The 21,672-nt window shown below is 35.5% G+C and overlaps 4 protein-coding genes across 11 annotated transcripts in view; 3 read left to right on the forward strand and 1 right to left on the reverse strand.

Moving 5' to 3' along the window:
• Positions 1-4,911, forward strand: LOC132177359 (nucleobase-ascorbate transporter 6-like). Of its 5 annotated transcripts, none has more exons than XM_059589637.1 (15): positions 1-355; positions 638-781; positions 1,056-1,153; positions 1,263-1,439; positions 1,583-1,683; positions 2,044-2,119; positions 2,274-2,333; positions 2,415-2,599; positions 2,777-2,873; positions 3,411-3,497; positions 3,755-3,813; positions 3,910-4,001; positions 4,083-4,160; positions 4,263-4,423; positions 4,523-4,911. In XM_059589637.1, exons 2-15 carry the CDS (start codon positions 658-660, stop codon positions 4,739-4,741), a joined length of 1,614 nt encoding a protein of 537 aa, XP_059445620.1. In that variant the 5' UTR covers positions 1-355; positions 638-657; the 3' UTR covers positions 4,742-4,911. The 5 variants fall into 5 exon arrangements, with proteins under 5 accessions (XP_059445620.1, XP_059445622.1, XP_059445619.1 ...); XM_059589639.1 differs by having other exon boundaries at positions 641-781; XM_059589636.1 differs by having other exon boundaries at positions 1-351; positions 634-781.
• A 9,216-nt stretch (positions 4,912-14,127) lies between these two features.
• Positions 14,128-15,698, forward strand: LOC132179805 (uncharacterized). Of its 2 annotated transcripts, none has more exons than XM_059592584.1 (3): positions 14,128-14,624; positions 14,730-14,891; positions 15,332-15,432. In XM_059592584.1, exons 1-3 carry the CDS (start codon positions 14,360-14,362, stop codon positions 15,343-15,345), a joined length of 441 nt encoding a protein of 146 aa, XP_059448567.1. In that variant the 5' UTR covers positions 14,128-14,359; the 3' UTR covers positions 15,346-15,432. The 2 variants fall into 2 exon arrangements, with proteins under 2 accessions (XP_059448567.1, XP_059448566.1); XM_059592583.1 differs by having other exon boundaries at positions 14,133-14,624; positions 14,730-14,881; positions 15,332-15,698.
• LOC132179806 (protein PLASTID REDOX INSENSITIVE 2, chloroplastic-like) lies at positions 15,668-19,927 on the reverse strand. Of its 3 annotated transcripts, none has more exons than XM_059592585.1 (3): positions 19,632-19,927; positions 19,432-19,530; positions 15,668-15,991 (listed from the first exon to the last, which is right to left on the reverse strand). In XM_059592585.1, exons 1-3 carry the CDS (start codon positions 19,860-19,862, stop codon positions 15,797-15,799), a joined length of 525 nt encoding a protein of 174 aa, XP_059448568.1. In that variant the 5' UTR covers positions 19,863-19,927; the 3' UTR covers positions 15,668-15,796. The 3 variants fall into 3 exon arrangements, with proteins under 3 accessions (XP_059448568.1, XP_059448570.1, XP_059448569.1); XM_059592587.1 differs by lacking the exon at positions 15,668-15,991 and adding an exon at positions 16,001-17,507; XM_059592586.1 differs by lacking the exon at positions 15,668-15,991 and adding an exon at positions 19,068-19,327.
• A 414-nt stretch (positions 19,928-20,341) lies between these two features.
• Positions 20,342-21,672, forward strand: part of LOC132178450 (nucleobase-ascorbate transporter 6-like) — a 2,521-nt gene continuing 1,190 nt past the window's right edge. Inside the window, exon 1 of the mRNA XM_059590888.1 lies at positions 20,342-20,349. Coding sequence (XP_059446871.1) covers positions 20,342-20,349 — 8 coding nt within the window. The remainder of the gene's footprint in view (positions 20,350-21,672) is intronic.

Raw genomic sequence — 21,672 nt, forward strand, 5'->3', positions numbered from 1 at the left:
CCCTCAGATTACAAAAGAAATGAAGAGATTCCTCTTGCTCGTTGAGAGGTTTTTTGGTTTTTTTTTTTTGGACTTTAGGAAATTAGGAGGGAAGGGCAAGCACACAGTGTCTCCTTTTGCTTTTTGTGTTTTCTTCTTTTTCATATCTTCACACTCACTTTTAAGTCTCTTGGGCTCCAAGTGGGTCTTTGAGCTGTAAAATAACGCATACATTACTTACATTAAACACACTCCAGATTCTCCCCAAGTTTTTCTAGCGTGTGAACTTTCGAGAGAAGAGTAGAGAGGGTGGTTGTTTTTCACTGCAATGCTTGCCTTCTGATAACTGCTACTCATATTATACTCCTTATTGTAAGTGAGTTTTGTTAGTCCTTATTTCAGTTATTTGCTTTGGTTGATGATCAGGAGGAAAAAAAAAAAAAGAAAAAAAAAAGTTACTTGCTTTGTGGGTTGGCGTGGTATACCAGTTGTTTTTGGGGTTTGTGAAATCTGGGTTTTCGTGAAGATTTTCTGATTTATTTTCTTCGTTTGGGGCTGTGAGAATTTTTTGGAGTTCGGGTTTTTGTTTGGATATTCAGAATAATTGTGGTGTGTAAAAGGTCTAATCTTTTTTCTTGGGTTTCTCTTTGAGAGAAAGAAGTAATCAGGACGAGAAGCATGGCAGGAGGAGGAGGTCATGGAGGACCTGCGCCACCGCCAAAACAAGAAGAGCTACAGCCACATCCTGTCAGAGATCAGCTACCAAGCATTTCTTACTGCATTACTAGTCCTCCTCCATGGCGTGAGTCTCTTTTTAATCTCGTTTACTTGAAAGATATCTTTCTAGTTTATGCAAACGCAAGTTTATTGATCAACAATCATTATATTCATGAGGCCCTTCTGTGCATTACTCTGCATTTGATGGTGGTGAACTTTTATGAAACTTTGTTGATAAACATAAAACTATTAAGTTTTTGTTTTTTAAAACAAACATTCATTTCTCAGAAATGTAATTGCTTTCAATTGAGGGCTTTTTTTTTTTAATTTTTTTTTTTTAAAAAAATTTTTAAATGCAGCCGAGGCAATTCTACTTGGTTTCCAACATTACCTGGTGATGCTTGGCACGACAGTTTTGATTCCCACATCTCTAGTTCCGCAGATGGGAGGAGGCAATGTAAGCTTTGATAAGGACAATAACAATTGTACAACAGTTTTGCTGTTTCTTGTTTCCATATTATATTGGTTGTGATCCATAATTAAGAATGCGGTTTTTTCATTTTTAGGAGGAGAAAGCAAAAATGATTCAGACAATATTGTTTGTGGCTGGTTTGAACACATTGTTGCAAACGTTTTTTGGGACTCGCCTACCTGCTGTGATCGGAGCTTCTTATAGTTATGTGCCAACGACCATTTCAATCATTTTGGCAGGTCGATACAGTGACGTTTTGAATCCTCAAGAGGTTGTTTCATTGGAATCCCACCTAGTTTGGTGCCTTACTGTTTTTTTGTTTTGTTGTTTTTATTTTTTATTTTTTATTTTTTTTTAATTTTTATTTGTGATGAACCATAATCCTGGTTCACCTGATTTGTGATGTCCATACAGAAATTCGAAAGGATAATGCGCGGAATCCAGGGTGCTCTTATTGTTGCCTCAACTCTCCAGATTGTAGTTGGCTTTAGTGGCCTTTGGCGTAATGTTGCAAGGTTGGTTAGCACAGTGCAAGATGATTGAAATCAGCTGATTGGTGTTCCATTGCATATGTAGGAGTAATTTTAGAAACCACATTTTTACCTTACTATTATCCTATAGTTCTAACCAAACCTTGGATCAATCCTTGTTAAATAAAAAATAAAAAATTCAAGAGTTGGTTGGGACTGACATTAGTTATGGGATAAGAATGTGGTTTCTAGCATTACTCATAATATTTTCAATTAAACACAAACCTAATTGGGGCCCCAAAATGTTCAAAGATTGATGGATTGGGTATGTTAATCATGCCTGTTATGCTGCAGTTCCTCCTAATCTTAAGTTGGTAAATTTTATGTTTCTTTATATTTATCCAGGTTCTTAAGTCCACTTTCTGCTGCCCCCCTGGTCGCTATGTCAGGTTTTGGGCTATATGAGTTTGGTTTTCCAGTGGTATGTATCTATGAATTTCCAATAACAAAAGAATGTCAATACCACTTCTTTCTCTCTGCTCTCGTCATCCCCAACACCCTCTTCCTTCCTTCTTTACTATCCCATTGAAATTGCATCTAATTTTATGTTATTGACTATGACTTCCAATGTCTAGCTTGCAAAATGTGTGGAGATTGGGCTGCCACAGCTCATCATTCTAGTATTATTTTCACAGGTAACTTTCAATCACCATTTGCAGTTATTTCTCTTTGCTATGCATAGGCAACCATTCTAAACATGAAGTCAACTATTGCAGTATTTACCTCATGTGATACATGGCAATAGACATGTCTTTGATCGCTTTGCCGTTATATTCTCGGTGGTGATTGTTTGGATTTATGCTCATCTGCTCACTGTGGGTGGGGCTTACAAGAATACAGGGCCTAAAACTCAATTAAGTTGTAGAACTGATCGTGCTGGAATCATTGGTGCTGCTCCATGGTAAGGCTCTTAGAGTTATTTTTCTACAGTTACGATGTTATTGTTTTACTGGATTTCAGTTCATAATTGCTTAGAGATGTTGCACTTGAACAAATTAGATTGTTTTCGTTAATTATGTGGGCAGTGTCCATTTGTTTCTTGTTTTCGTTTATTGATGTAAATCGCTGTTTGCTGCAGGATAAGAGTTCCATATCCTTTTCAATGGGGAGCTCCTACTTTTGATGCGGGAGAATCATTTGCTATGATGGCTGCTTCATTTGTTGCTCTTGTAGAGGTTGGTTTATGTTTGTACTCGTGAAATATATTACCATGAGCTCATTGTTACTTGTAGAATACTGTCAAGCACTTGGGTAGAGGTTGCTTTTGCCTTATGGAACACTTTCTTAAGCCGCTTTGGGTTATCTGTTTGTTTTTCTCCTTCTAGCTAGGTGTTTTCTTTGCGTACCTAGGACGACTTATACTTTTTTCATACATCTTGATTACTTTAAAAAACAAAAAAACAAAATTTGTCAAGCAACACTCTGCTTCTTCTTTTTTGTTATTGTTTATACAGCATCTTGAAGGCAAAACATTGTCTTAATATTTGTTAATAATCTGCTGAATTAAACTTTCCCCCTATTATAGGCAAATGGTTAAATCTTTGCTCTACTTATTGCTATCCTCAAGAAAATAATAACCAAATTATTTTAATACTTGATTACGTGAAATTTCTTATAACTTTAGCAATATTTGGTAAGAGTGAAAAATGGGTTTATTGTTGTGCTGTCTTTATAAATGTGCTCATTTTTTGAATAATTTTATGATTGAACAGTCCACTGGTGCTTTCATTGCTGTGTCAAGGTATGCAAGTGCAACTCCACTGCCCCCTTCAATTCTTAGCCGTGGTGTTGGTTGGCAGGTAAACAGGTTATGATTTCTTTGCCTTCAGTTTTGCCCTCATCTATATAGGCGACTCCTTTCAAGATTATAGAATGAATAAATCAATGTGCAGCAATTTAATATCCAAGACCTCTAATTTTCCCTGCATATTTATCGAAACAATATGGTTAGCTGGTAGGATCTGACTATTATAACAATGTTTTTCTGGGTGATTTCATACCTGAAGAAGAAGAAATATTACTTTTTAACAATTGTATTGTAATTTTTGAATATCAGGGAGTGGGCATTCTGTTCTCTGGGATATTTGGAACTGGAAATGGGTCATCGGTTTCTGTGTAAGATTCTTGTTCAAAATCACCACATACATAGAAATATTCTGATTTATCAATACTCAGCTAACTTTTTTTCTACTGTTCTTCATTATACTCTAGTGAAAATGCAGGTTTGTTAGCATTGACTCGTGTCGGCAGCCGAAGGGTTGTCCAAATATCAGCTGGATTCATGATCTTCTTTTCCATCCTTGGTAAATGATTCATGTAATAGATTCACACTTAATCTCTCTCTCCTTGTTGAAAGTATGCATCTGACAAATGTGGCTCTCCAGGAAAATTCGGAGCCGTCTTCGCTTCAATCCCAGCACCAATCATTGGAGCTTTATACTGCCTGTTCTTTGCTTACGTGGGTAGGTGTTATTATTAACTTATATGGAGCTGGTTCTATTATCATAATAGTTCAATTCCTCAAGGTTGGTTTGCTGAACATTTTTCATATTACACATGAACAGGTTCAGCAGGCCTCAGTTTTCTTCAGTTTTGCAATTTAAACAGCTTTAGAACAAAGTTCGTATTAGGCTTCTCAGTTTTCATGGGCTTATCAATACCTCAATACTTCAATGAGTACACAGTTGTCAACGGCTATGGTCCTGTCCACACAAGAGCAAGATGGGTACATACATACATGGCTTCTTCTTCTTCTTCTTCTTTTCCTTCATTGTGTCAAGTTATTGAGGGGTTTAATCAAATTTCTCATCTTTTTTTTTGGCAGTTCAACGATATGATCAATGTACCCTTCTCATCGGAACCATTTGTTGCTGGTTTATTGGCTCTGTTCTTGGACTTCACACTGCACCAGAAAGACAGCCAAACCAGGAGAGACAGAGGCATGCATTGGTGGGATAGGTTCCGGTCTTTCAAGACCGACACAAGAAGCGAGGAATTCTATTCTCTGCCCTTTAACCTGAACAAGTTTTTCCCTTCTGTTTGATCTTTGGGAAATGTAGCTTTGAAGTTGTGTGACCAAGTTATGTCCTACTCCTATGTATCTTGTTGTGGGCATCACATTCTGTAACAAGGATTGCATTTCTTCTTCCTTAATCGTTAAATTGTTATAACGCTGTAAATCAACTTATTAGTATGAATATCTTTTTCTTCGCAGGACTTTGAGCAATCTTCTCTTTGGTTTAGTTATGCTTCCCTTGTGTATTATCTGCTAGGAGAGGATACCCCTCTCTGAGTTTCTATTAATGGGTTATGTCTAGGGCTGTATACAAACGAAACCAATCTCAAACGGGCTCTGGCTAGCCCGGCTTATTCAATAAGTAGTTTGGGGATAATATTATGCTCGATTATTAAATAAGGCATACTTGTAAAAACTTTGCTCGACTCTGTTAACACTTAAGCATAGCTCGTTAGCTAATAGGTTTGTATATGTTAACTATAGTTAATTATATACATATCAATCAAAAGCTAATAGGTTTGTATATGTTAACTATAGTTAATTATATACATATCAATCAAAGATCGTTATTTTTCTTTCCTTTTTTGATCAATCAGATGTTTTGGTGTATGCTCAATAGGATCTGTTGGTGCCTTGGCCTTTCGGTATAAATAGAGAAGGTAGGACAGGTGCTTGTAAAAAGTTCTTAGAGAATTTGTAGCCCGTGAGAATGCTTTGTTAGTAGCTATAATGCTGGTAGATGAGGTGGTGTGTTTCTCTCAAAAGTGCAATTATATTTTATTTATTTGTCATTTATTTCATAGGAGCTGGTATAAGTATAGAGTATATTTTCTGTTAGGTGGCATGGTCATTAATTGCATTTTGAAACTGTGTTTGCTTGGAGCCCTTCGCTTATGAAACGAAAATAATGCATTTTATCTTCTCATTATTTGGTGGATGCTTTGATTCTCTAAACAGATTGAAGGAGCCCTAGAAGAGCCAAAGTGGGGGAGACGCAGCCCTTAAGTGGATCCCACCTGGTTGCCTTTACACGTGCGGCCCTGGAAGTTACAAAATCCCTTGTATGATTGATGCATGCCCCCTTCAGATTCAATGTTACACTTCTGAAGGTACACTCAAAAGGATGGGAGAGGGAGAGGTGGGAGGAAGGAAACTCCTCCAGGAGGCCCTACAAGTTTTCTTTTTCCATTTTACCCTTTTTTTTCTTTTTTTTTTCAGAGAAACAAAATAGGAAGAAAAAAAAAAAGTTACTGAGGGTTTCTTGCACTCTTTAGATGGGAAGAAATATGAGAATGCTTTCGTAGACATGATTGAAAACGGTCCATTTAACAATACTTTGTGCCCTGGACACCTTTTCACATAAATGTTTTTTGCACTCTTTAGATATGAAGAAATATGAGAATGCTTTCATAGATATGATTGAAAGCGGTCAATTTAACAATATTTTGTGTCTTGGACACCTTTTCACATAAATGACATATGATGAATATCCGCGATAATCGGGCAATGTTCTAGTCTTGTCTATTTTTACTTTTTTCTAATTAATATGGGAAAAGGGTTAAAAAGGAGTGGTCTATTTTTTTACTTGATTGTTCATATTTATGCAGCCATTCAAGGGCAGTAATATAAATGATCAGTGCTTTAAGCACAATTAACTGTAGTGAGAAAAGGCACTAATTTACATGATTGACACCTAATCTAATTGTCTGTGTTAAAGCAATGAATTAGGCCGTTATGAAGAAGTGTGTCTGCTTAAACTTTAGACAGAATCATCTTTTATGCGAGTAAATCCAAAATGATATATGTCACAAGGGCGACCACCACAAAGCATTGTCTCCATGCTTGTTTCCTAGAACTGTCAAAGTATATGTTAATCACCTTTGCAATAATTTAGATCAATCTTCATTTAGCTCTATCTAATACAGATAAATTATCTGTATAACTCTTATTTGTGTCACATCATGGTTATCTATGTCTACTTCAAAAAAAAAAAAAAAAAAATTAACATTAAAGATTGACGAGATTGGTGCATAGGCACATGTAAAATGTTACAATCTTTAAGTGTTTTTTATGACTTAAGTACAATCTTCATCATATATGTATAAGCTCTATTTTTACATGAAGTTTGTATATAGAAGCTTATATATCATTTGATATTAGAGCAAGTCACCACGTCGAATATGAGACCGGACACAACTCAAGTATGGGATTGAATGGGTTGTAGCTTTGTGATTGAATCACAAAGGGAAAAACCTATAGGTTGGATTAACATATCTCAGTATTATGTATAAACATAGTGTTAAGTCATTGAATATTGGTAGGTGAGTAAAGCTACTAAAAAAGAAATAGCTATCATTGGATCACTGTTGAAAAAGCGGGCAGTCATGGGTGTCGGTTGCTGAGTATGGTGCTATGTTATGATCTTAAGTGTCTTGCATGGTTTAATTATTATCTTTTATATATATTTGACTTAAGTATCATTTTAACTATGTGTAATTGTGTATGCGAATTATACCTGATAAAACTTGCACTTATGATATAAAATGACATTTTTTTTTTTCTAATTAAAAGGGGTAGGTCGGGAAGACCAATTGTGGCTATCCTACTTGGGGCGTGACCATAGTAGCACCTATCCGCATGAAGGGTCTAGACGGTGGGAACAAGGCATATATGTGGGGATTCTTCATTGCGGAGATTCGAACCCATGCCCTAAAACATGTCTTGACCACTTAAAAATTTTCTTTGACCATTGAACCACCATCCTTGATGATTGACCTAAAATGATATCCATGTTGAGGTCATAGGAACAATTAATCTTGATTGTTGTTGTTGTACTTTTCCCTCTTAAAGAAGAATCGGGCATTACAAGAGACGGCTTGGGTCCTTGGTGCAATCTATTAGAAATTGTTTCTTTTTTTTTGTTTTGTTTTTCTATTGAATTATAAATGGTTCCTTTGACCGAGTAATCATCACAATTCAATCTTTCTAAGTTCAATTTGAAGATTATATAATCTCATGATAAAAAATGCATCAACAGGCATCGTAAAAAACTTCTCGAGCCGATCACCCACACATGTGTTTGACCCAATCATGTTTTGGAAAGTTGCCAATATGACATTATGGCATGATTCATAAATCATATTATAATATACAAATACTAAAAGGAGAAAAACTATATATATATAGAGAGAGAGAGAGAGATCTCATCAAAGGAGATGGTTTTAATTAATTAATTAATGTTCAAAGAGCGTAGTGACTTATAAACTTTAATTGCCTCTCATCTTTCATATTGTTCTCATATGAATGGCAGCCCTCTGTAGGACAAATCTCCATCATGGTTGCTAAAGATTTATTCTTCTTCTTTTTTTTTTTTTTTAAGCTAAAGAAGTTCTATCCCACTTGCTAAAATGCTATGCAGATGCTGCATTATCCATTTAAGGACCATTAAGTGCGCCATTATCTAGTTGAGAGAATATTCCATCAATTGATCATACCACTTTAATCACAAAATATTGACAGACACATGGAGCACTACCCTTTTCAGAAATTGATTTAACGGGCACACACAACCCAAAATATTGATTTTATTTTTATTATTATTTTTTTTTTGGAAAAAAGACAGGAAGGGGCAATTTGTGTAATTTTTTCCTTGGGCGTGACCATCGAGATTTTTACCCATTGTGAAATATTTGGTTTGAGCCATATTTACTGTCTAAAAAGGCAAGTCCATTACCACAACTCCATTAAAATACAAATTGATAAAATCTCTTCTTAATAGCATCTAATTTACGGATTACTATCACGAGTAAGTTCGAACTTGTGATTACTAGAAAAAAAAAAAAAAGGAGGAAGGAATTTAACTCTATCCCTGCTGCTTTATCCCCCCCTAATTGAAGCCATGTATTGAAGTCTAGAGCCTATTTTTGGGCACGAAGAACAAGAAGCCAAAATGTAAACTAAGAGACGAAGAAATATGGGGATTAGACAGCAGGTGGGAAAATCTGGCTTCATCCGTATCGTGTGTATCAGTGTATGAGAATCTTGACCCTGAAAATCGCTGAGAAATGGCCCCCACTCCCCCCCGTTCCGTCCCCATCGACAAGCTCCAAGCTTTTGTCTTTCCCGCTTCTTCCTTATTTATTTCTCTCTCCAAGAGTTGTGAGAGCTTTGCTCCCTCGGGAATCTCCTTCTCAAATATGTTATTTTTTTTTTAAGTTTTGATATGATAAACCCACGATATAAACGTAATACTATATATCATTATTCATTTATTAGTATAATATCTTAATTACTCTATATTCAAATATGGACCGACAATTCAGAATTAGGATCATTTTCGATTCATTTGAAATAGAGAACATCCAATTTTAAACTGTTGATATGATGGATCATAAAATCTTAGAGATGGTTAGCGTCTTAATGATAAATATGAGCCGTTTAATGGTCTAAATTGAATTTTAAAGTATCTAACGGTGTATATAATATTACATCATTTAAAATTTTTAAATGATGTAATACCATATATATATGTTGTGAATAATTCATCTACCTTTTTATTGAAATTGAGAGGATTCTGTTATCTTAAGGATATTGTTTGCCATAAATACCTAAGAACTTATGTGGCTTATATGCAGTTGAACCACTATGGTCTATCTTATATTGTCAAGAGTGTGTTTGTCCTTTGATTTTGCAGGCTAAATGCTTGTTTTTAAACAAAATCGCAGAAAATATTTAGTTAGGAAGCACATTTGATAAAAAAAAAAAATGGTGGTTTTAAAATGTGAAAAAAAAAAGTTTTTGCGTTAAAGGTAATTGGGTGCATTATATATATAATTTTAAAGGTCAAATCGCGTTTAAAAATGTAGAAACAATTAATCATTTATACATTTTACCAAACATTTAATTGCGTTTTCACTAACTATACGTTTTGAAATTGCTATTTTTTCTATAAAAAAAAAAACTTGCATATTTTAAAATCACTAAACCGATTAGACACTTAGAAACATGATTGTAATTCTTATACTAAAATAGTTTTGAACCCTAATGCATTGTACGGGACATAAATGTTCCTAACAGACAGAAATTTGATTCTTTTTCTTTTGTTTTCCCTCTATTGTCTCAAGGATCTTTGACACTCTTAAATTAAATTGATTAATCTATTAGAGTAGTAGGCAATTAAAGTTTGTATTCTGCATTATGGGGGAAGAATGTGGAGAAAGCAACTTTACATCATGTCTTTTACATCAAGAACAATAGCCCCACTAACAAGAGCCCCCTAAGACTCCATTCTTTGCCCTAGGGTTTTAATTAGAAATTATAGAATGTTTTAAAGCCAAGGTACAGACACACAGGACCAAATTTTTTCTGCCCCCACCCACAAGCACCAAATAATGAAAAACCATAGACTTTTATTTCTTTTATTTTGTTTTTAATTTTGTTTTTTTTTTTTTTAAAGAACACAAATAGGGTTTGAATTCCATCAACTCCTATATTTAAAGCTCTCATTATTAATTTAAAATCAATGGCTTCCACATCCATTTGCATATAATATTGAAGCCTGTAGTCCCCTACATGAGTCATGCTTCAGCAAGAAACAGTCCATTCATCATTTAATACACAAAACCAGAGATCCCAAACATCTCACGTGGCTTACATTGACTGACATTATATTATTAATCACAGATGTTTATGTTTTTACACATGTGAATCTTAATTTGGAAGATCATTTTTCAAGCTTTGGGATTCTAACAAGTCTAGTTATACCAGATTTGCAGGAGTCAAAGATCTCCAGAAGCCTACCATTTCTCTCTGAAATCGATCACCTCCTGAATTTCCACGTTTTTTGTTTCATCATCTGGGCTCCAAACCGACACTGCGACAGCGAGAAGGGAGTTGGTGAGTCTTGTTTACTTAACTTAAGCTTATAAGAAGGGTTAGGTGAATTTAATTATATAATTTATTTTTTTTTTTGTTACATGTGGGTTTAAACTTTTTATTAATAGGCGACGCCAACACGTAAAATATTTAATTAAAATTGGGATGCACATTTGGTTATGATAACATATGAAGGTCTGTTTGAGTGGCTGAAAAATGCTTTTAACACTAAAAAAATCCGTTTGAAGAAAAAAATATTAGTTTGGTAAAAAATTAAAAGTGCTTTTAAGGGTCTAAAAAGCTTAAAAATTGTTAAAACGGACTTTTTGGCGAAAGCTTAAAAATGAAGTTTTTGCCCAAAAACGTTTTTTAACTTAAAAACTCTATTTCTTAAATTCAATCCTAAACAGACTTTAAATCACAACTTATCTAAAAGGCTTAAGCTTATAAGAATTAGTAAATTTAATCATTTGTTAATATATTAATTAAATTTTTTTTAAGATAAGTGGTAATTTCAGTCGGGCTTTACAATTTTGCTGGTTAAATACATGTATATAAAAAAAATTATAAAAAAAAGTATTGTATTTAAGAGTGCGTTGAGTTAAAACTTTCAGATTAACAAGAAGAAAGTTTAACTGGAATGAATCAAAATTTATCTTCTACTATTGATCGGTATAAGCATAAACAACTCTGAATTTGATCGATTTTTCAACAAATAAGCACTCGAGTCAATACAATCATATTTGGGAAGATAGTTAGAGAAGTCACAAAATTCTATAATTTTGATTATAAAATTAATAAATCCAAAAATGATGAATTTATTTTTAGAAATGCATGATTTTATAGACTGAACTTTCATTTTATTAAATGCTTAATTACATTTTTCTGAGCCTACACTAATTGAAACTTCTAAAAAAAAAATTTTAAAAAAATTCCTAAGTGAAGTTATTGCTTAGTAGTTATTTAATTAGAGAAATGTTGTAATGATTTGGTCAGCATCGCTTTCCACAAACTTGCACAAAGAAGGAACCTGAGGGCTGAGGCCCAGCATTCAAACAAAGTTGAGCTGTTTAAGAAGAAGCCTAAGCCTAATGTTGCTTTATACAAATATAAAAGCATCCCAAGGAAAAATCTTAATTATTTTCTAATACGTCACTTTGAGTTTACTTAAATTGCATTGTACTTATTAAAATAAATAAATAGCATTGGCCTTTGAAGCTTTCACAAAAAGTTGTGCACTGTAGTGTTTAATATTCCGCAAGTAGACGGACGGTGGGGGCTTCCTTTGCCCTCCCACTAAGTTTAATGATTCCAAAAAAAAAAATTATTGTTCCCAATAATTGACAAGACCAGAAATTATGAAGAAATTAGTAGGTGCCACGTGAAACTAATAAGGGATGATTGTTGTTATTATTACGTGCCACTCATATTTATAAATTAACGTGATAGTTCATATCGGTTATAATTAAATTTAATTATTTATTAATTAATATAATATGTGTGCATAATTAAAATTAAAATTTTAAATAAGAGAAGTGGAACTTTACCTTCACTCTCCAACATTAACAAAAACAATCTCAAGCCTTGTGAAACCCTAAACCCCCCTTTAGAGCGCCGCCGCCTCAGGGGAGGAGGGATGCCTGTTGCCTACATCCCTCCTCCCTTGTTTCCCAATTTTTGTTTTAGGTTTGTTTCTGTCTTTGGTGTTTTATGTTCTGTTGTGCTTATGTTCGGTGGGTACTGCTTTTAGGGGTTTTCACTCAAACTCTCCCTCTCCCTGTTTGTTTGTGTGTGCCGCCGATCTCCTCCGCGCTCGCTGTTGGGTTTTTTCAAGCGCCCCTCCCGCGCCAAGCTTTTTGTACCACCTTCCGCGGCGGTTTCCGGCTAGCTCGCGATCGGCCTCCTCCAGCTGTCATGACCCGTTTTGAGTGTTTTTCGCATTTATTTTCCTGTTTTGTATTTCCTTTGAGTTCCCCTGTATTTAGTTTTATTTGCTGTAATTTCTTTTCCTGCATTACTTTTATTGTTCCCTTTATTTTCCTGTATGGTTTTATTTATACTTGTAATAAGGCTTTCTCCTCTTGCTTTGTTGCGCCCGGTTCCTACCCAATATTACTGGTCCAAACCTTTGGGTTGTGGATATGAAACTTATCCTGGCTTTCGAGTTGAGAAGGATAAGAATCGGCTTGTGGGTTTTGCTCTCAAGGCCGAGGAATAAGTATCGGCTTGGGGGTTTTGCTCTCAAGGCCGAGGAATAGGCGCTACCTATGCATTAGATGGTGTCTGTTTGATACAGATCTAAGTTTTCAACTTGATATTTAGTCATAGGTTAGCGGATGCTGTGTTTTGGTTGATTTGGTCTGTTGTTAATGACTGTATTTTTAGCTTCGGCTATGATTTACTTCTGAGCTTTTTGCTCTGTTTGTAAGAGCTTTAGGCTTGCAACTTTTATCAATGAATGAATATGATATGTTTCAAAAAAAAATTAAATAAGAGAGGAGACAAAACTATAATAAAACAAAAGACTTTTTTGGGAGGAAAAAACTAATTTTAGAAGATTTATTCAAAAATAAAAAACATATATAATCATTTGTTCATAAGAAACTTATAGTAAAAAAGTAGAAAAATGCTTACCGTACTATATTTTTTACTATAACTTTCATGCAAACTAATGTGGTAGTATATGGTAAAATAATTAAGAGTCTATGGTTGACAAACCAACCATTAATTAATTAAATTGAAAAATAATTTTTTTTTGTTTAATCATTTTATTAATTATGAATTATGGATTTGAATCCCCCAACAATCTGTAGTCTTAACATAAGTAGAAAATGAGAGAGAGCCATATGAGACTTACTTGGCCGGTTGGCCCAGCAAGTGGGCATGCTACTAAAGATGTATTCGACAGGTAGATCTTATATTTGCTGCTAAAATTATTAGCAATTCGGACAATAAAATTGCTCAAAATACTTATCTATGAATTATCATGTTAATTTATATATATATATATATATATATATATATATTTTACAACTATTTCTGTATTTCACATTACTTATTATTAAAAAAAAAAAAAAAAATCTTGGAATTGAAGAATAAAAGTATTATATATAACATTTGTACAAAAGTCTGTGGAACATTTAAAGAGTAGCAGTTGTTTGGAGATAAGCCAAAAGTACGAAAACTGCGTGTCAAACGCAGATAAGGTGGTGCACTGTCCTCGTCCACCCAAAAGAATCGTATTCACACGCACGTACGTACGCACGCACGCACGCACGCTTTGGTTTGGGTCGGCAAAAATGTATTTATTTATTTTATTAACTTGGGGCGTTTGTTTTGTTTGTTTAAGAATTAAGATTAAAAACCATTGTCTTTCCCAAAGTCTAAACCTTGACCCCGTCGACACCGCCGAGCAGGTACGTCCAATTTCCAACCTTCTCACATTTATCCACGTGGCAATCACACCCGCTTTGGCCTCATCTCACTACTACAAAGCCCACTACTATTTATATTAATTCTCCTCACTCTTCGGTCACCATAATTATTATATCCCATGCCGTTTAATGTCAATTTGATATTTCGCAAGCATAGGTTGGTTGGGGACGGCCAGCTGAGAAAGACCCGTTTTTACTATATCTGTTGGGGTGGGAGAGCTGTATAGAAAGAGACTGCTGCTTGCTCCACCTCCCTCCCTCCTTCCTTCCTTCCTTGTCCCTTATCTTTATTCAATATCCTAGCTCTAGAGAGAAAAAGAAACAAAAAGAGAGAGAGATGGGGAACTGCCAGGCCATAGATGCTGCAGCCCTGGTTATACAGCACCCCAGTGGGAAGATAGAGAGGCTGTATTGGCCTGTAGGCGCAAGTGAGGTGATGAAGATGAACCCGGGTCACTATGTTTCATTGATCATCCCTTTGCCCGTGCCTGATGAAGAGAACCAGCAGGAGCAGAAGACCGTGCGGTTCACCCGCGTTAAGCTTCTCCGGCCGAGTGATACTCTTGCTCTTGGTCATGCTTATCGCCTCGTAACCACTCAAGGTATATATATATACCTGTGTTTTCTTCGTGAACTCGTTTTGATTAGCTTGACTCGGTTCTGGAGAATCTGTATTTGTTTTTATTAATGTTTGATGCTGGTTGCAGAGGTTATGAAGGTGCTGCGGGCCAAAAAGAACGCCAAAACGAAGCAGCAGCAGCCAGAATCATCTGAGAAGCCACAGACAGTGCTGCCAGAGAAGCGGAGTACTTCAGATTGTGAGGCAGAAGGGAAGTCTGACAAGGAGAAGACATGCCAGGTATTCATCAGTAAGCCATTATCACCCAAGTTCTATATATTAGCTGTGCCTTCTTTTTTCTTTTTCTTTTTTTTTTAAAAATAAAGTTGTTAATACTGCGACAATATCTGAGATGGTGAACTGGCTGTAATCCACAACCATGCCGCTTGAATTATTTATTTGTGCTCATTCGAGCTGTCTGTGTCTTCAAACAGAACACGAGCATCTAATCCTTCTTGTCGAAGAGAACCCATTAATTTAACCACTTAATTATCAAAGTTATCTTAGTATAGCAGATCATGAGTGGCTAGGTTTCAACCAACGGTCAATTGGCTTCGTGATTTGAATCCAAATAAATTAGCTAGCTGAGGGAGAAGATAAGGGTCTGCTGATGTCTTTATCAACACCAGCAAAAAATTTTCTTCTTCTCATTCATGAGTACTCAACCTATAACCTCGCCAAAAATTTCAGGGGATGAAACATGAAAGACAACGAGCAAGGACACCATCAACGAACTCTGCTGCTGCAATGAGGTCAAAATCTTGGCGCCCCTCATTACAGAGCATCTCTGAGGCCGGAAGCTGATCATTGGAAGTTTGTTTGGTAGTTTCAGGCATTGAATTGTAACATGCAGTGTGTTCATAAGGTAAAGGGACCGACTTTCAGTCCCTGATGTCCTACATAGTCGGACTCCAAGGTGTGCAAATAGATTCACTAAATCCATGGAGATCCAGAGATTTCAAATTCAAACCATTTTCTAGTAGCTTCAAAAGGAGCAATGAATCTTACATTGTAACGCCAGTAATATATAGTGATGGATACAGATCTTGCCTCCACATTTTCCTTTTTTGACTTTCATGACAAAGGAATCAGCAGTTTAAAATACACCCATGAGACATTATTAACTTGCCTAATAATCCAAATTATGAAAAGAAATCACATTGTTAGTTTAGAGTTCCAAACTTCCCAATCCTGATCGACATAGTTTTGAGCCCATAACAGGGCTGCCCTTGCTGCAAAAGGTGCTCCAGGTAATTTTTTGTCCTTGATAGCAACCAACATATTCGTGAAAGGTTCCACCAATAATGTCCCGGGCCCTCCATAGTCCTTGAGCAAGAATTCACTAAATATCTGGCATGCATTTACACTAGTTACACCAGCTAATTCACAAGAAAAATCAACTTGGACATTTTGGATCTTTCACTCTCAGCTCAAAGCATAACACATACAGTAGAGGTAATATGACAAAACATTGCCAGTATTGGGCCAAACGTGCACATAAAGTTAGAACAATCTGATGGAAGCTGTCTGGAAAATAGTGCTGATTTTGTAGTTAGGTCAGATTTCTCTTTTTGGAGTCAATAATTGAACGATTTTCAAGTTTGAGCAAAAGCAAGGCCCCCCTAAGAGAAAAGAAAGGGAATATATGCTTGCTTCTTTCAGCAGAATCAAAACCGTGAAAACTATCCCAACTGAGATTTGGAGCAGTGCGATTTAAGCAATCTGTGATGACTTGAAAATTCAGATTATGGTTCATATGCTGATGAATGATGATCACCAGCTTTCTCCATTAGCCATAAGAAATATTTTCTTAAATAGCAATAAGAGACCCCATATAACAGAAAGACATTAAAATTCTGTGATGAAACGACAAAAGGAAGATACAAAATCTACTTTTTCCTCAATAGTGCACCCAACCAAAACATAAATTAGAGTCAATTTCACATCTTAATCCTCTATTTTGTTGTTACCAGTAAAACGCCTATTGGAAAAGCTTTGAACTATTTTCAAGTCAAGCAAAAGCCAAGCTTCCTAAGAGAAAAGAAAGGGAATAAATGCTTGCTTATTTCAGCAGAATCAGTACCGTGAAAACTATCCCAGCTGAGACTAGGGGCAGTGTGATTTAAGCAAGCTGCCATCACTAGAAAATTCTGATTATGGTTCATATGCTGATGAATGATGATGACCAGCATTCTCCATTAGCCATAAGAATTTTTTGGCCAAGTAGCCATAAGAGATCACATATAATAGAAAGACAATATAAGATTCTGTGATTGAAATGACACAAGGAAGATACAGAATCTACTTTTTTCTTAACAGTGCACGCAACCAAATATAAACTTGTATAAATTTAAAATCTCAATCTGCTATTTTGTTGTCACTGATAAGATGCCTATTGGAAATGCTTACTTTCCATAAAGCATGACCATTAACGACTATACTATTAGCAAAGAATCTGAAAATTTCTCTCTTAAGCTGATTGATCCACCTACATACTCAAGCTTCATGTTCATAGGATGTGCTTAACTAATCATTTGCCTTAGCCTTAGCCTGCCACCAACATAAACATCATTATTCGAACCACTATCATACTCGCATATTGAATGATTACTGATCAATAACTAAGATATTCCATCACATACTGCAGAATATCTTTGTGGAAAGCTGACTGCTTGTGTATAATCTCTACAATCTTTTATCTCAGAACACATTTAAGATAAAGATCAAAACTTAATTTTTCCCCCAATCTCTTCCAGTCTTTCTCACTTCCCAGATGTAAGTGCTATTGCCGTTGCCATGTATCACCTATGGCTTCTCCAAAATTTCAACCAATTCAGCTAGTCAAAAGCCACATCTCTGCACACGCCTATAACCAAGTGTGGGAAGTCTCAGCTGGTGTCTGGGTTTAAAATGTGTCAAACAATTTTTTTTTTTTTTTTTTAAAAAAAAAAAAAAAACTAAGTGTAAAATGAAAAGAAGAAGAAATTTGAATGAGCCAACTCAGTGGGCCAGTAGCACTGTTTGGCATAACTAGAGTTTGCACTAACCCAATACTCCCTACCTTAATTAGCTGAACAGATGAATACTGTTGATAATGGCTCAAATTGTCAACAATTGTGAAGATAATTGCTGAAAAATATAAAAATTCAAGTTGGTGGGTTCAAATCATATTTATCTATAAGAGGATAAGGTTAGTTTTAAAAGGAGTCCAAGAACAACTTGGAATTGGATTTTTGGAGAAAACGTGTATGGGTAAACATGTGGGCCGCAATGTTATCTTCATCACGAAAAAGACTGTGTATTCATGATGGTTTCGTTTTCCCTGCAACAATTGAATTAAAATTGTTCTCCTATTTTTTGTGATTAAGCCTCTATAAAAGGACATGTAGTCCTTGGTTGAGATCATCCGGAAAATCCAAATTGGTGAGAGCATTTTGTGGCATTTACAAAGTGTAGAGAGTTTTTCTTTACTGGGTATTTGAACGGGAAAATTGAGTGGGGTGTACAAGGGGTTAAGAACTTGGGTTTGGAATATTAAACTTGAGCAGTTTAGGTTAGAACCATTGTACTCAATATTTCTCAATAGTAAAGGAGACCGGATCACGCCCCGTGGACGTAGACATGTTGTCGAACCACGTAAACTCTTTGTGTACGTGTGTGATTGATGTGTGTTCTCGTGTGTTTTCTTTCCAAAATTGTCTTTCGCATAAAGATCTTGTGGAAAATTAGTTGCCAATTAATTATTAATTTTCCCAACTGAATACATCATACAATGGTTGAATTCAAATTAGATCAAGGGACATTTAACTCCGATTCAGAACCACATCTCATATCAGTAATCCAGTCTCAATCACCATAAGAATAGATTAGGATTATTTGCTTCCACTAGGATTATTTGCTTCCATCTCATATCAGTAATCCAGTCTCAATCCAGTCTCAATTATTATTTGTTTGGGTGTTTAGTAAGTGTTTTTGTTGTAAGTTTTTTGTTTGAGTGATGTGTGAGAGAAAAATGAAAAAAAATAATAATAATTTTGAAAATATGTTTATTCTTTTTGGGAGAAGTAAAGATAAGAGGGAGAGGGGAAAAGTGTTTCCCAAACACACCCTCGACTGGAAGAAAACAGTGAAGATGGAAATTTCAATGCAAAGATGGCCCGGCTCGAAACAATCAGTCAGGTTATCTTTTGTCTAGCACTTATCACAGCAACCACGGAATCAGTATCCTTCCAAAAAGAGGCACGTGGGTTAGAAAGATATCTCAAAATTATAGAGCTTCACGCGCTCCAAGAACCTGACCAATTTTTCTCTTGAGTACTTTTCCAAGAGTCTCATACAACTGACTGAAACGTGGACCACCATGAGACAACCTTTCTAAGTGAAATTTTAATACGTTAATTGGTCAAAGGCAAAATCTTTTATCTGCAATGTCCTTCACTCAAGACTTTTTCACGAGTGGGTAGTGCTCAAGTGCTACTTGATTTATGAGTAGCAAAATCAGCTAGCCAAAAATATGATCCTACTTGCAAGTGCATAATATGCAATAACACCCACTTCAAATATCACTCAGATAACCAAAAAGCCGCCATTGACAAATTCCATTCTCTAACGAAACTAATTATGTCACACACAATCTCATTCAGATGATTATCCAGCATGCACCAAACCAAATAATGATTCTCGTTTCTCCAAAGAAAAAAAAAAAACACATTAATTAATTGCTTCAAATAACCAACACCCACTGACAATATTACTCTGAAATTTGGTATACAAAGTGAAAGAGTACCAACCTCTGCACAGACATCTATGACCGCATCAAGTTCATCACCGAACGTGTCCTTGTCCTTCAAAAGCTTCCTCAGAAGCTCAGCCCTGAACTTCTGGGTCTCCTGCAACAGTATATAGTTAACAATAAGGCATATAAAACACGTAAACACCAAGAAAATTCAGAGACATGCATTTACTGTCACAGACGCAGAGTCGTACTCACAGCTTCAGCGAATTCGGGGATGGGGTCGGGGTACACGTACTGCCGGGGCGGTGAGGCTCTGAGAGGGTTTGCGAAAGCAGATTGGCAGATGGGTTTTACTGAGAGAGTGGGGGAAGAAGGTGCAGGGGAACGGCGGCCTAGGATAAGGGAGGCGGTGCGCAGGATAAGATTGTTGGATTTGGCGGGAGGGATTACAGGGGTCGAGATTAGATTGGAGGTGTAGAGCGCCATTGGAAATTTGCTGGTACAGGTTAAGAAGCCTGTGCTTCTTTGCGAAGCTACGGTCAGTGATTAGATGTTAAGATGGTTGGTTACATGCGTTTATCCGTTCATGTTGGTTTATTTTAGGTTCCCGAACCGCTCAAATATTACTCCATTGTTAATGTTTTTTCAAACTGAACGAATCAATATCCTTCCGAACTAAAAAATAAAATAAAATAAAATAAAAATTGCCAATGTCTAAGCTAATAAAAAATAATTTTTTTAATAAGACCAAAATATTTTTATAAATAAAAAAATAAATTAAAAACTAAAAAAGTGAAAGTAAAATAAAACAACTATTTTTTTTTTCTTAAAAAAAAGAAGGTTGCGGCCATCCGCTTGGCCAAATGAGAGTGGCTCATTTACCCTCTTTGGCAAGCGTGAGAGTAGCTTAAACCAACTCAAATGAGACTATTAGGGGTAGTTTGGCAACTCAATTTTATTTTTAAATGAATGGGTAATCGAACCACCCCAAATGGCTATAGAATAGTTCGGTCACCCTCAAGCTGACTTGAGAAGGGGTGGTTTGATCACATACTGAAACCTCATTTTTAATGTTTCTTTTTTTTTTTTTTTTGTATTTTTATAGATAGGGATAAATATATTTTTTCCTTTATTTCTTATCTTAGTCAAATATTTCATGTGTGCAATTTCTTAATTTAACAACATTATCGCTCCTGCTTCATCTACCAGACTACCACTCTCTGCTCATGTAGGTGCTTACTCCTTGCTCTTTAGTAGAGCCTAAAGGCTCTTAGTTTTGTTGAGTAATAGTTTTTGAAAGTCTTGAATGAGCCCCTTGAAAGCTTGATACCAAATTAGACCTCACGTATGGAAAAGTCTTACATGTGACACGTATTAGGTTGTTGCTAAAGTGACTGTTTCCTCTCAACTGAGCTTTACTTATTAAAGAAGAGTCTCACATGTTCTATGGTTGGTGTACTCGTATGACAGAAGCATATAATTTTTGACAAGATCATTTGAAAAGTTAATTTTAAGCATTCACTTTCATAATCACAAAATTAATAAGACCCTCTTGAAATGAAATATCTCATAAAGTCTTCACTATTAGCTCGATTTAATTTAATTTTTTTTTTTTTTTTTTTTTTAAAAAAAAAAGGGTCCAAAGTATATTGGGCTAGGCTGGGCTCGATAGGTCCACAATATAAATTCGGGCCAACCCATGTTCATTTCAAGGCTAAACGACCGAGACTAGGGGTGAAATTTAAAACCGTCTAACCGCAACCGCTAACCGCTAACCGCTATAACCGTTAACCGCCTAACCGCTTTGAAAGCGGTTAGTAAAAACCGCTAACCACCTAGGCGGTTGCGGTTAGCGGTTAGTGGGTTTTAGAAAACCGCTAACCGCTTTATATATATATATATATATATATATATATATATATATTTTTTTTTCATATTTCATATAATAAATAACAATATATATTTGGAAATGGGCCTCAAGCTTCAAGTTCAACCATGTTGGTTTTTTTGGTTGCTTGTGAGTTTATGAACTTGTTTGTATTTTATTTTATTTCTATGTTGTGTATAAGACTACAAGTAAAGTAATGATTTTGTTGTAATTTTATTTGTATATTGTATGATGTGTAGATTTGTAGAAGGTGGCCAACAAGATTTTGGTATATAGCAATTTTTAATGCTAAAATGGCAATGACAAGGAAAAAAAAAAAATGTTTAAAATGAGCAAAAAAATGTTTAAAGTGAGCCCAAAACTGGCCCAAAACCAACCCAAAAATCGGTCAAAAAAAAACTGTTAGAA

The sequence above is a fragment of the Corylus avellana genome, chromosome ca4, assembly GCF_901000735.1.
Source record: "Corylus avellana chromosome ca4, CavTom2PMs-1.0".
Lineage (NCBI taxonomy): Eukaryota > Viridiplantae > Streptophyta > Magnoliopsida > Fagales > Betulaceae > Corylus > Corylus avellana.